This window comes from Crotalus tigris, unplaced genomic scaffold (genome assembly GCF_016545835.1).
Source record: "Crotalus tigris isolate CLP2741 ecotype Arizona unplaced genomic scaffold, ASM1654583v1 scf7180000024338.4412243, whole genome shotgun sequence".
NCBI lineage: Eukaryota > Metazoa > Chordata > Lepidosauria > Squamata > Viperidae > Crotalus > Crotalus tigris.
Window position 1 is genome coordinate 3,061,387 of NW_024100508.1, and position 13,536 is coordinate 3,074,922.

General features: G+C 41.7%; 1 protein-coding gene across 3 annotated transcripts; it reads right to left on the reverse strand.

Annotated features, from left to right (window-relative positions):
• Positions 1-366: 366 nt before the first annotated feature.
• Positions 367-8,243, reverse strand: LOC120300119 (snake venom serine protease-like). Of its 3 annotated transcripts, XM_039325712.1 has the most exons (7): positions 8,081-8,243; positions 7,890-7,971; positions 7,362-7,424; positions 4,265-4,415; positions 2,959-3,218; positions 1,022-1,161; positions 367-679 (listed from the first exon to the last, which is right to left on the reverse strand). In XM_039325712.1, exons 2-7 carry the CDS (start codon positions 7,939-7,941, stop codon positions 506-508), a joined length of 840 nt encoding a protein of 279 aa, XP_039181646.1. In that variant the 5' UTR covers positions 7,942-7,971; positions 8,081-8,243; the 3' UTR covers positions 367-505. The 3 variants fall into 3 exon arrangements, with proteins under 3 accessions (XP_039181646.1, XP_039181647.1, XP_039181648.1); XM_039325713.1 differs by lacking the exon at positions 7,362-7,424; XM_039325714.1 differs by lacking the exons at positions 367-679; positions 1,022-1,161 and adding an exon at positions 1,168-1,588.
• Between the last annotated feature and the right edge of the window lie 5,293 nt (positions 8,244-13,536).

Here is a 13,536-nt window from a genome sequence, read left to right on the forward strand (position 1 = left end):
CATATTCAACCAAGTGTTTCTTTTTTAAGTATTCTCTCTGGTAGGTCCCATCATCTATTTTCTTGATTTCTACTTTGGTCTTTTTCCTTTGCCCAGTATCTTTATTAATCAATGTATTTTGCTGAGTCAAAAGGTTTTTCCATATGTTCATAAATGTTAGATGTTCCTGACATTTCTACAGTCCAATATATCTAATCTGTTTTCTTGTCCTCAGATTTATTTTGCAGTGTTAAGGGATAAGTTATTTTTTCCAATTCTTGTGATTTCCCCCCCCCCATTAGGATTAAATCATGGTTCCTTGTTTTGTTAAGTTCCATCTTTAAGTCTCTATTCTCAATTTCGTATCCATTTATCTGTTTTATCTGGTCCTTCCCTGTTGTTGTTTTCTGGGATTTTTTTTTTTTTGTTGTTGTAGAGTTAACCTGGGACTATATTCTAATGTAGTTGGATATGGTTAGGGATATAGAAGAGATGTATTTTCTCCTCTTAGCTTTTTCAAAAGTTTTCATGGGGGGCAGGTCACATCTGTATTTCCTGCAATAATGTTCTGGATCCAATCAGTATAATCGAAGACCTTGGTGTAGACGCCAGGCTCACGTGGTTGGGCACAAATATCGCCCCCCCAAGATACAATGCCCTGGATTTCTCCATTACAGATGAGGGGTCCCCCAGAGTCACCCTGTTGAAAAAAATCAAACATGAAACATTACTACAGTATCTATGAATGGAAAGTGGAGCAAACAATTCCCTCCCATTGTCCATTCACATATAGCCCCCAATATTTCACTTTGATGTTCCCCAGTCCAGGATCCTTGTAGAAGAATTTAACTCCTTGTGTTTCCCCCACCAGAATCACCAATATTGGGAAGTCTGGAAATCTAGACACCTAGAAGGCACTTGAGTTAGAAAAAGCCATAACTTTGTATGTTTGTACAAGATGCCTTCAAGGCTAGATCTCTCTCACAGCTTTGAAATTTGGCATCATTTCTTTAGGAGTCTGTCTTAAAACGGATCATCTTACATCACATGAACTTTTGCCTCCTTCCAGGATACCTGCACACAATGTTCTGCTTGTTGCTGGCAACCTTGCGTAAGCTGTTCGACACACCTCATAATCGAGTATGTTAATGTTAGCACAATGAGGGACACAGGGCAAAGTCACTGAAAAAAATAAAAAATAGGCAAAATTCTATCTTTCACAATTTACCACCTAGATGCATAGAGCTATAATTTCCATTGTCTCCAAGCAGTGGAGCTGATCTCATTGCCTGGAATAGGAAGTATTGTCTTTTAAAGCTGTTCAAAGGGACTCCTGGGAAAAACAGATTTAGTTAAATGTTTTTTCTCAAGATATTAATAGGTATTCCATCAGCTGATGGGCATTTGAAGGCTTCTCAAATTTCTCCAGCACTCTACGCAAAGATTGCCTTGTTGGAAAAGTGGGGCTTTTCCTAGTTCAAAAGTCACAGAACTGATCTCGCATCCCCTGGAGATGACCTAGAACGGAGGGTCTCCAAACATGGCCATTTTAAGACTTCGGAACTTCCACTCCCAAAATTCCTCAGCCGGCATACTGAAACTTCCATATCTGAAGATGAAGCAGACCTGTAGGTTTGTATTGTGTACAAGAACAAAAAGCCAGGAATCTTGTCTAAAAGATCCATTGGGGAGGACAGATGAGGTGGAAATAGGTCTAAGGAAACAAAGGAAAAATATCATCTGAATCTGACAAAGTTGAGCCTGAGAATATGGAATAAACCCCAATCCCACCTAATCAACAAATCAAGAACTTTTGAGGATAAAATGGTGTACTAAAGCTCACGCATTCCTTGAGTCATCTTTGGATCCACAAATTAGGTGTTTCTGTCCATCTAGCTGGTGCCTGGCAGCCTAATTGAGAAGGATGTGTCTAAATATGGATGGGTGGATGTGTGGGTATGAGAAAGAACAAATTTACATTGCAAGCAGTAAAGTTTTGCTGTTACTTTAAATTCACTGGGTCTCCATGTATTCAAAAACAACAAACAAACAAAAAAACCCTGTGGTGCTTCAGTGGTGAGTTGAAAATTATTTGTTTGAGTCCTTAATTATTTCCCAGCTCTTGACCAAGCCTGTTTGACTTGTCTGCTCTAGCTACACCTATTTGGTAGAAACCTAGGTAGAAAACAAGATGGGCTTACAAGTTCTACCTACCTTGGCAGGCTTGAATGTGTGGATGACCATAAGCCAAAGCTGAGAGCACATGTATCACTTCCATGGCCTTACTAGCAATAGCAATAGCACTTAGACCTATATACTGCACTCTCTGGATGATTTAAAATATCCGCATATTGCCCCCAACAGTCTGAGATCTCCTTTTATCAACCACAAAAGGATGGAAGGCTGAGTCAACCTTGAGCCCTGTCAGGAACAAATTCTAGGCTGGGAGCAGAGATAGCCTGCAATACTGTATTCTAACCACTGCACCACCAGGACTTAAAAGGAAGAAGTCCTCTGCAACCATCCACAGAGATTTTATATCCATCCAAGGATAGACCATGTTTTTGAGTTCATATTTGATATTTTGAGAGCGAGTAGTAAATATACTCTGAAAACATCCTCCATGGGAGATTTCTCCATTTCCAAAATGGCCATGATCATTCACAAAATACCCCATTATTAAAGGTAATGAAGTCATGCAAGACTGCCATGCTAATAGGACTTTTCTGATTCCCAACAGCACTGCTATAAATAAACCTGATCCTTTAGGTTTTTTTTTTAGCTATACAGCATGCCAGTGCCTTACTTATTTCTTTTATTCCAAGGACCTTGTGGGTGTGGAACAGATGAAGAAATGGAATCTTAGGGAATCCCATTGTTCATCCACATTCCAATATTCATGGATGACATAGTGAGACCCTAGACCTAGTTGGTGTTACATCAAAAGCTGGGTCTGAGAGTATAGACAGAGATCCCTACCATTAGGAGATGTGATTGCGCCCCATCCCATAATTTGGCAAACTGAGCCCACACTGGGAGGGTTGGAAGGCAAGCTGAGAGGCGCGATATGTTCACTGTTGCTAACAGGGCTGTCCAGCCTGATCAACATGATGTCCTTGTCCTTTTCATCATTTTTTTCCCTATTGGGACAAATGAACTTCTCCTTTGCGACTCTTTTCTGCACATCCTTATTTAGTCCCTTTAGTCTATGCACACCGAAGAATATGAGCATATTTCCCCTACAAGAAAAACAACAACAAATTAACAACAACAAATTAAAGTAAACTCTATATTACTTGGGATGTTCCTTGGCCCTCAACCAGGATTGTTAGCACCTGAATCCTGGAAGAGTTACTGTCAATGTCCTAGAGATCTGGGTACGCTCAAGAAATTTGTTCAAGGTGATTGAATAAGCTATTTCCATAGTTTATGTAAAATCTTGAAGCGTGAATTTACCTGTGTGCTGTTTCGCACTCAGAAACCTCAGCATATAGTATGAATCCATCTCTTTCTTGACTTGGATGTGTATTGTGTGAATGTTGCACTTATAAATTATAGATGGCTGTGTTTCAGATAGAACCCATGTGGTTACAGTACTAATGTTATGACTTTGTATTGTGCACATCCTCTCTCAACCCAGCCTATCTCAAAGGATGGTGGGATAGATAAAGACGAACACAAAATCTGGATGGTGCCCACTCTGCTCTTGTTAAGAAGAGGTATTAAGGTGTAGTGGCTCACCCAGGCCTTTGATAAGGGAGAGAGAAGCCTCTCACTTCATCATCTTTTTATCTTTTATGTTTTACTGATTTTTTTTAAAAAAATATTTTCTTATGGCAAACCCCCAGAGACAGGCAGCATATGGTTAATATTTTCTGAGCAGTCAGCCAGATATTTAGACTGGGGTAGGAAAATTTTGTGGTTCCATGGTATTACAGGGATTGTCACAGGATGTTACAAGTAAAGCTGCCTTTTGCAATTGACTGTGGTGATTTTGTCAATGCTGATGGTATTCAGGTAATGTTCCAGATTTTGTTATTCTTGTTATTATTATATCCCAGAAAAAAGGAAAGATATGAATACTGTGGTGAAGAAGAAGGAAATTCAACCGTAAATATAAACAACATTGCTCAAGATATGATTGTGAGGAGCAATAGCAGTAACAGCAGAACACTCATTCAAAATGCACAGAGAAGTCACAAAAAACTAGCAGAAACATTATAAAAAACTGTGGATATCTAACCACGATCTCCCTCAACCCTTCCACATTCTGTAATGCCCTCACCTGTCGCAGTGTGCAGCGGTCAGCACCCATTCCTCGTTGATCAAAGTCCCAGCGCAGAGAAAACCGCTAGTGATATACACGAGTGCAAGGGAACGATGTTCATTTATGTTACATTCATCACCTCCAATGACCAGTTCAGAAGACTTTTGTGCTGCAAAGAAACCAAAAAAGTTCAGTGTTTAGCTGTGGAGTAGAACAGAGTCACTTTTATTGGTAGTGTTTCTATCTGTACACTAATTTTGATGGGTAACAGATGACTGTGGGACATACAGCATGAAACCAGTTGAATAAAATGGATTATTTGCAAATCATATATATGCCTACACCCATATCCATAAACTACATGTGAATATTAAGTGATTAGTATGTGTGTGTGTGTGTGTGTGTGTGTGTGTGTGTGTACACACTAATTTTGGAGGGTAAGAGATGACTGTGGGACACACAGCATCAAACAAGTAGAATAAAATGGATTATTTGCAAGTCATATATATGCCTAAGCCCATGTAGGTAAACTACCTGTGAATCTTAAATTATATATATGTATGTATGTATGTATGTATGTATGTATGTATGTATGTATGCTGCTCGAAGCACGAAGCTGAAAACACCAGCCTGAAGATGACGAATGGGACTTCGTTGAAACGTCGCCAAGACACTTCCAATTTTACGTGGGAGAAAACCCGAACAACCAAAGACCTACATACAAACACCCGCGAAAACCTCAGAAAACATATATATATATATATATACATACATACATACATACATACATACATACATATATATATTACTAAGAATATTAAAAGCAAAACGGTGATTCCTAGATAGACTCATGTTAAACAATAAAATACATGAACACCAGGAAGTTGTAAAACTATAAAAATTTTTAATAAAACCAAGCTTTTGCTGGCATTTGCCAGCATCATCAGGGTAGCCTCCAGTCGATGGGAGAAGCTATTTATAAATGTGGCGTTCTTTGCGCCCGGCTTCTTGACCTCGTCATGGGTCCCAGCCAATCCACCTGCATTTTGATCGTAGTTTCTATGTTGCAAGCTGTAATTTCCTCACTTTCCTTGCTTGTGTCGGTACCGCAGCTCTTCCTCCCTTCTTTGCATGACTGTAAGTTGGGGGGACTCCTTAATTCCACGTAATTAGATATGCACTGTCTGTGTTTATGTTGTTTGTTGGCGGTAAGGAGAGGCGACCAACATTCCCAAATCGGAGCACATATGCTAGAATCTGGGCATAGGTTCGATTTTAATAACGTGCAGGTGATGGCTAGTGACAGCACGAAGGGGAGCCGGCTCCTTAAAGAGGCGTGGCTCTCCAATGAAGAATCCATCAACAGACATGTGGACCTATGCCCAGCACTTGTAACATTAAGAGCATGGGCAATGCGTGACCGTCCTTCCGGAGGAAAACAATGTAACATTACGTGCCTTCGGCAAAGAGGGTTGACGGAGGAGACAAGCCTTGGAAATGCCCAGACAGGGAATAATCAGCAGCTGAGTAACTCTCCACCTGCTGAAACATATGTCCCTCCCCCATGGACACAGGAGTGTATTGACAACCAAGAGCCAAGTGCCGATGAATCGAGGGCCTCCCTGGGAACAGCGAGGAGTTTGACAAAAAAGCGATCTGGTATAGACTCTGGGTTATTAAACAATCATGATTCGAAGGATTGGAATGCCACATGTAACTCCACCGGCGATCCTGCAACTAACTTCACCAATGACAGTTCCCGATTGAGCTGTTATTGCCTTGGGAATGCAGGAGAACAACGGGGAGATGAGAAGCCTGTTCACTATAATCTTAGAGCTTCTACACACTCCTACAGACATTTGAGAGGAACGACTCCCCGTAGGAATGCACAAGGGGATGCAAGTCACGACCGTAAGGACCCCGCCTCTCTCCCTGTAAGGAAGATTGCATACCCCCAAGTAATGAGCGAATACACAAACAACAGTGAAGGGACAGCCCCCTTGGGAGAAGGGGTCAACAATCAATTTGTGGGTGCCACGAATTCTGGAGAGGGTGTCAAAATCACCCCCATTGAAGAGAAAATAGAAAGGGGAGTTAGTAAAGAGATACAAAGGATCGGGAAACAGGATGATATAAACACAATGGAATCTTGGGCTACAGAGACAAACAATGAGGGTATAACTTTGAAAGAGGATCGTAAACAGAGAAATAGGGGGAGGAGAAGAGAAATAGGGAGTACTAAGAAGGAGGATGAGGAGAACAAACAACATAAACACAGACAGTGCATATCTAATTACGTGGAATTAAGGAGTCCCCCTGACTTACAGTCATGCAAAGAAGGGAGGAAGAGCTGCGGTACCGGCACAAGCAAGGAAAGTGAGGAAATTTACAGCTTGCAACACAGAAACTACGATCAAAACGCAGGTGGATTGGCTGGGACCCATGATGAGGTCAAGAAGCCGGGCGCAAAGAACGCCACATTTATAAATAGCTTCTCCCATCGACTGGAGGCTACCCTGATGATGCTGGCAGATGCCAGCGAAAGTTTGGTTTTATTCTGGTTTTATTAAAACTTTTTATAGTTTTACAACTTCCTGGTGTTCATATATTTTATTGTTTAACACACACACACACACACACACACACACACACACACACACACACACATATATATATATATATATATATATTATATATATATATATATATGTAGTAGTCTTTGGTTGTTCGGGTTTTCTCCCACGTAAAATTGGAAGTGTCTTGGCGACGTTTCGACGAAGTCCCATTCGTCATCTCAGGCTGGTGCTTTCAACTTCGTTGCTCCTCGAAGCACGAAGCTGAAAGCACCAGCCTGAAGATGACGAATGGGACTTCGTCGAAACGTCGCCAAGACACTTCCAATTTTACGTGGGAGAAAACCCGAACAACCAAAGACCTACATATATATATATATATATATATATATATATATATATATATATATATATATATATGGGAAGAGATTGATGAAAATGGAATTTAATCTATGAGTTTGGATGGGAAGTTGATAACATTAGTATTTAGTTCACTAAAAACAGTTTGAGCCAACATTGATGGCAATAAAATCCCTACATACCGGTTTTGATATTTGTTTCAGAAGCAATGACCCAGATATTGCACGCTGTATAATGCAGCAAATCTAAAAGAATGGGAGCGAGGTTAAATCCAACAGATTTATTTTATCAGTTTGGACAAAAATCAATGGCTATCTCATACAACATTTTTTAAAGACCACCTTAACACTGAAAACCCTCCCCAACTTTTTTCTCAATGAATCTTATATTAATTAATAAGTCATCTTTCTCTATTGAAGTCAGTTGTCAAATAAATAGAAACAGGAAAGGAAGCTGACCATATTTGGGATTATATATTTTTCACTGGCTAGTTTTGCTGATATGAATAAATGTATCAATTCATACTATCATTACAAATACAGCAATGGTTTTCCCCATTTGCACCAACCGGGCCTTCTTTGCCCACTCTCTACTTGTGACCTGCTTGTACATCTACAATTAATAATTACATGCAAATTTACTCCTGTAACTGGAGGTTTAAACTGAAAAAGACACCTAAAGCTCCGTTTACCCATTGTCCAGGCTCTTACCGTAAGAAAGCTGTAGTATCAGAAGGTTTGCTAGCACTCTGATCAGCCCCATAACTTCAGCTCTGCACGGTAAGCTGTTTGTCTGGAATTTAGAAATGGGGAACAATTTTGGCAAGAATGCACAGTTTGCACTTTGTTCTGTTCCATTCCGAGGTAGAAGGACAGATGTTGAAAAAATGCCAGTTTCTCACCTGTAAGATCCCAGTCCCAAACTTAAACTTGAGATACTGTATCAATCTAACCAGATAACCCAAGCGGAGACTTCTTGATCAAGCAGCACTTTATTTGATCAAATTAAGTAGCTGGGTGGCCAACAATCTCGAACTCTGACAGAGTTACATCCAGAAGTGTCCTGTCTTAGAAAGTTGGTAGCATTGCTTTATACACTTTGTTAGCCAATGAAAATCAGACAACAGAGCCATTACATCATAAGAAAGACACTCCCTTAGTCCCTCCTTCCATGTACATCTATATCCCATCCATGTACACGTTTCCCAAGCTTGCGTGAAATTTCTCTGGTGCAAAAGCTAATTAAAAAAACCAAGAATGCAACAGTTAGACTACACAATTTCCCTTTGTTCCAGAATCATTCACATCCTTATGTAACTTGGCTCTATGTCATGCAGCCTGAACAGTGAAAGGATTCAAATATGTGAGCAACCGGTTCTCTCTATGGATGCCGCTTCTGGAAGTCCATTCTGGAACTGTGCAACAAAAAATTAGCTACCAATTCTGCCAAAGTGGTGCGAACCAGCTGAATCAAACCGCTGAGCCTGAAACACGAAAGAACATTGATAACAGACTGGATATGTATCTCAATAAAAACAGACCATCTCAGAAAGCAAAAAACCTAATATGTGATTAATACAGTCTATGTGAGATGTTGGTGCAGAATTCACTTCATCTTGAGGACAGAAGGAAAACAGATTTTTTTTCTTTTAATTGGAAATATTTTTAAACCTAAAAAAGCCAGGGCAGTTAGACCATATAAAGGCAACCACACACTCAGTTGACCCATTTGTTTCGATGGTTGTGAAAAACGACTGTTTCTGTATTAAGAATAGTGGGGGCAACTGATACTAACTTAAGTCCAATTTTCAGGGTTGTGAGACTGGTTTGAAAAGATTCCACATTTTCCATTCTAGGATCTAGTTTTGGAAAAGGAGATCAGGAAAGCTGGCTATGCACAGCACTGGATTTATGCTTTCCATAGCTATAATTTATTTGAATTTGATTTGTTTAAAATTAGCCTTAACCTTTAAATTTCATCCTCTCCAGACACCTGGACTTCAACTCCTAAAATGTTCCAGTCAGGATGGTAATTGTGGAGAATTAGGAAATTGAAGTCTGTACAACTGGGGGGAAGGTATCCAGGTATGGTACCAGACGGCTCAGGAATTCTGGGAGTTGAAGTCCCCAAGTTATAAGGGGAGCCATAGTTCCCCACCTCCGCTCTAGAAGCAGTTGTGCTTTGGGGGTTGCGACACAACAGGAAAATGAGGGGTGGAGCTAGAGCATCCTTTTGCCCATTATTCCGATGCTGCTCTATTATTATTCCTTTGCTGATTCTGGCATCTTAGTGGCCTGTTCTGTAGGTGAAAGTCACTTTGAGGAAGCCGCTGCTTCATCAGCCTTGTTTTGATGAGAAGCTGGGAGTTTGTTGGCAGAAGGCCTGGGAGAGGAGTCTGGCTGCTCTGGGCCTTGGTTCCATCCTCAGGGGGGGCTTCCTGGCAGTGCAGGAAGGCCCAGTGCTTTGGGTCGCAGGCTGTGTCCTTCAGGCCATTGGCACATCAATTTTGGGGATGGGTAGGGATGGGAAAGTCTAGGGGAGAAAAACCCTTTGTGATTGGCACCATGCAAATATAATAAATGCATGGTGCTGTAAGGTCCCAGCCCCTTTTTTGTACTTGAGATACCATATTAATCTAATTAGATAACCCAAGCAGAGACTTCTTGATTAAGCAGCACTTTATTTGATTAAATTAAGCAGCTGGGTGGCCAACAATCTGGAACGCTGGCAGAGTCACGTCTAGAAGTGCCACGTCATAGAAAGTTGGTAGCATTGTTTTATCAAGTTTGTTAGCCAATGACAATCAGACAACCGAGCCAAAAAGCAAGAAACCAACAGAAAAAAAACCAACCTTTGTTCCAGAAACCTTCACATCCTTATGTAACTTGGCTCTATATCATGCAGCCTGAACAGTGGTGGGATTCAAATATGTGAACAACCGGTTCTCTGTGTGGATTCCGCTTCTGGAAGTCCATTTCTGGGCCTGGGCAACAAAAAATTAGCTACCGGTTCTGCCAAAGTGGTGCAAACCAGCTGAATCCCAACACTGAGCCTGAAGCACAAAAGAACACTGATAACAACACTAGATATGTATCTCAATAAAAACAGACCCTTCTGGAAAGCAAAAAACCCTAATAGGGGAGATGTGCCTGTCTGGGTCTTTGGGTCGCAGGCTGCGTCCTCCTGGCCATTGGCACGTCAGTTTTGGGGATGGGTAGAGATGGGAAAGCCTGGGGGGAGGAAACCTGGAAAAATGAGGAAAAAACAGTTCTCCTCCCCCCCTTTTTCCCAAAACAATTTGGAAAAATATGGGGGGGGGAACCCTCTCCCCCCCATTTTTCCAGTTTTTTTCCAGGCCTTCCCATCTCCAGGGGTGAGGAAGGTGAGGAGTCCAGTGGATGTGGTGGCAGCAAGAGAAGGAGGCTGGGGTCCTTCGGGAGATTTGGACCCCAAACAACCACAGTTCTGGTTCTGTTGATGGGGAACCTGCCTTGCCTTCCCCGGGCATCCATGCAGGAAGGGGCTCATGCAGACAGTCCTCCTTTCCTTGGTTGCCTTCCCCTTTTTAATCTTGGCACCCACCACCCCCAAACTACTACAAAAAAGGGGGCTCAGGGAGGGAGGGAGGGAGGGGGTGGAGGAGGTCAGTTTGGGCAAAATCTGCCATCTCAATTTGTCCTGGGCAGAAGAAGTTCTTTCCATTCAGACCAAGCCCTTTGTGGCCTCACCCAAAGACAGTCTTCTCTGTAGTACAGGTAGTCCTCGACTTAGTGACCACAGCTGAGCCCAAAATTTGTGTTGTACAAGTGAGAAATTTGGTAAGTGAATTTTGGCCCATGTTATGACTTTGATTGCCACATTTGTTAGTGAATCACTGCAGTTATCAAATTAGAAAAATTAGTTAAGTTGGTAACACCGTTGTTAAGGGATCTGGCTTCCCCCATTGACTTGGCTTATCAGAAGGTCACGAAAGATGATCATGTGACCCCGGGACACTGCAGCCGGCATAAATAGGAACCAGTTGTCAAGCACTGGCATGTAAATTGCAACACAATAGAATGAGAAAAGCTTATGGAATGTAATGGGATAATTGTTATTTTGTACTTAAATTCTATGTCTATTGTTATGAATTCTTCTTCCCCTTTCTATTTGTGATTTTAACAACAAGTAATTATAACTAATAAGTAATACACCAATATGTTAATGTTATTATGATTAATTAGCAATATATTAGTAATATTATATTAAGTATGGTTATTTTATATTAATTATTATGACTGAATATGTATACCCGATGGGTTTACTTGCTAAAGCATTGATTTATTGTAGGAATAACCCCACTATTATACCTATCCCTTCCCCTGGTCTAACCCTTTTTGTTTGTCACCCCTTATTATACCCCCATTGACCCAACTTCCCCTTTATCCTTATAAAATCTAATAAAATATTTATATAAAAAAACAAAAACAAAAGGTAACCTTGCAGCCAAATGACACTATTCTAAAAGTTTATTAAACCATCATCATCGTTAGTTGGGGGATTGTGTGACAGTCTTGGCCCAGATAGCTTGTCTTGTCTTTTCATCATAGATTAGCACTTAAATGAAGATTAGGAACATTGGCAAGAAGGTTGGGGTACAGCAGATTCGGGCATCAAGGTCCTTTTTCTCCCCTTGCGTTTGCCTTGACAAAACCGCTTGAATTTCTAATAGCGGAATTCACACAAAAGCTGGGGTAGCCTTGAAATGGAATGGGGCAGAAACTATGATTTGGTGAATGGTGGGAAGCCACTGTTTTATCATGTCAGTCACAAGTGAAGCCCTCATACAATTGCTTTCTTTGTGAGAACTGAACATCTGATTTTCAGTCTGAGCATAGGCAGCTGTTGAAGCCAGTTAATGTGTATAAATCTTCAGTACTTAATAGTAAAGTAAGGGGCACATTGTATCACATGTGGCATGTCATTTTTGTTATTGTTCTCCTGTCTGCAGGCAAGATACCTTTGTTCCTTTAATTCCCCCCCCCCCACAGGTAATCATTTTAGGAAGGTGCTCTTCTGTTCTGTAAAGTTTCATGAAGTCTCAATTAAAGGGACACAACTAGCAACTAATAAATAAGCAAGATGTTTATTTAGTCATCTGTTCAAGGTTCAAGATGTTTAATTGTTTATTAATCTGATTATCCTACCAACCACACCTGTTCTGTTCTGAGCATTGGTAAGGAATTGAAATGAGGCAGGAGAAACAACAGTTGCTTCTTTATTCAATCTTCAACAGAACCAACCCTTGTAGAGAGCAACATCAACCAATCAATGCAATGTATCTTTCCGCCTTGCACATGCGCAATAGGTTGGAGACAGCCTGTCTGGCCCGGGAAGCCATGAGGTTTACCCAGGTCTCTCTGCAGCTTCCTGCACCTGCTTGGTCAATCACAGGCCCAGGACATAACACTCCTTCCCTCTTATTTCAAAACACACAGAACTTGCCATTTTACATTACTACAAATCTAACACCTTTTCAATTCTTTTGAGCGTGTTCTGATTTCTAAGGAACACTTAAGCCTGCCCACCTACTAACAGGAACTTCACATAGTCCTGCAAATACTTTGGTGGGCCTCTGGCCCACTGATCTTTTTGGAGAGGTTGCAAGTGCCTGGTCTACAAGCTCGCCTGCTAGGCTCGGCAGACCAGGACTTTGTGGCCCACTAGGTACAGGTGAACCCACATCATGCTGACTGGCTGGGTCCTGTTAACCCAGACCAGAATTCCTTGGTGGGGTGGAATTCCCCAGATCCACGATAGACCCCTCTTGGGAGCACTGTCCCGTAGGCACAAGGCCAGCAGACGGAGTGGCCTGAACAGCCGGTTGCATGCAATGTCCCATGGACCCAGTGCCAGAGTCAGGAGCCACCTCGTTGGCAAAACCCTTATGTGCAGAGTGCAAACCCCCGCTTTTGCAGGAAGACTGAGATCCACGAGAGCACCCGGTCTGGGTGCAATCTGTCCAGTTTGGTAATGAGACAGCAACCCCAGCGGAGTTCAGCTGGGCTTTTCCCAGAAGCTGTGCAATGTGTGGTGCATTGGCAAAGAAGAAAGTCAGCTAACCTGTGATGCCAGCTCCCATGAGTGAGCCTCTTCAAGGCGTCTTTGGTTGTGCGCACCATGTGCTCAGCTTGGCTGTTGGAAGCTGGATGAATCGGTGCTGAAGTAGCATGGGGATCATATTGGCCTGTAGGAAATCCTGAAACTAGGAAGTGAATTGAGGGCCACTGTTGGAGACAAGAACATCTGGGAGCCCATGGGAGCTGAAGATCCCCCTCAACACCTTGATGGTCCTGGCAGTCATTGTAGTAAACACTG

What these genes read in the sequence shown, in the direction of transcription:
- LOC120300119 (XM_039325712.1), bottom strand. Translation starts at nt 7,941, where the DNA reads ATGGGGCTGATCAGAGTGCTAGCAAACCTTCTGATACTACAGCTTTCT. An exon ending in ACCGCTGCACACTGCGACAG is followed by an intron (nt 3,219 to 4,264) that starts GTGAGGGCATTA and finishes TTTTTCTTGTAG; the next exon opens with GGGAAATATGCTCATATTCT. An exon ending in CGCAATCACATCTCCTAATG is followed by an intron (nt 1,162 to 2,958) that starts GTAGGGATCTCT and finishes TATTTTTTTCAG; the next exon opens with TGACTTTGCCCTGTGTCCCT.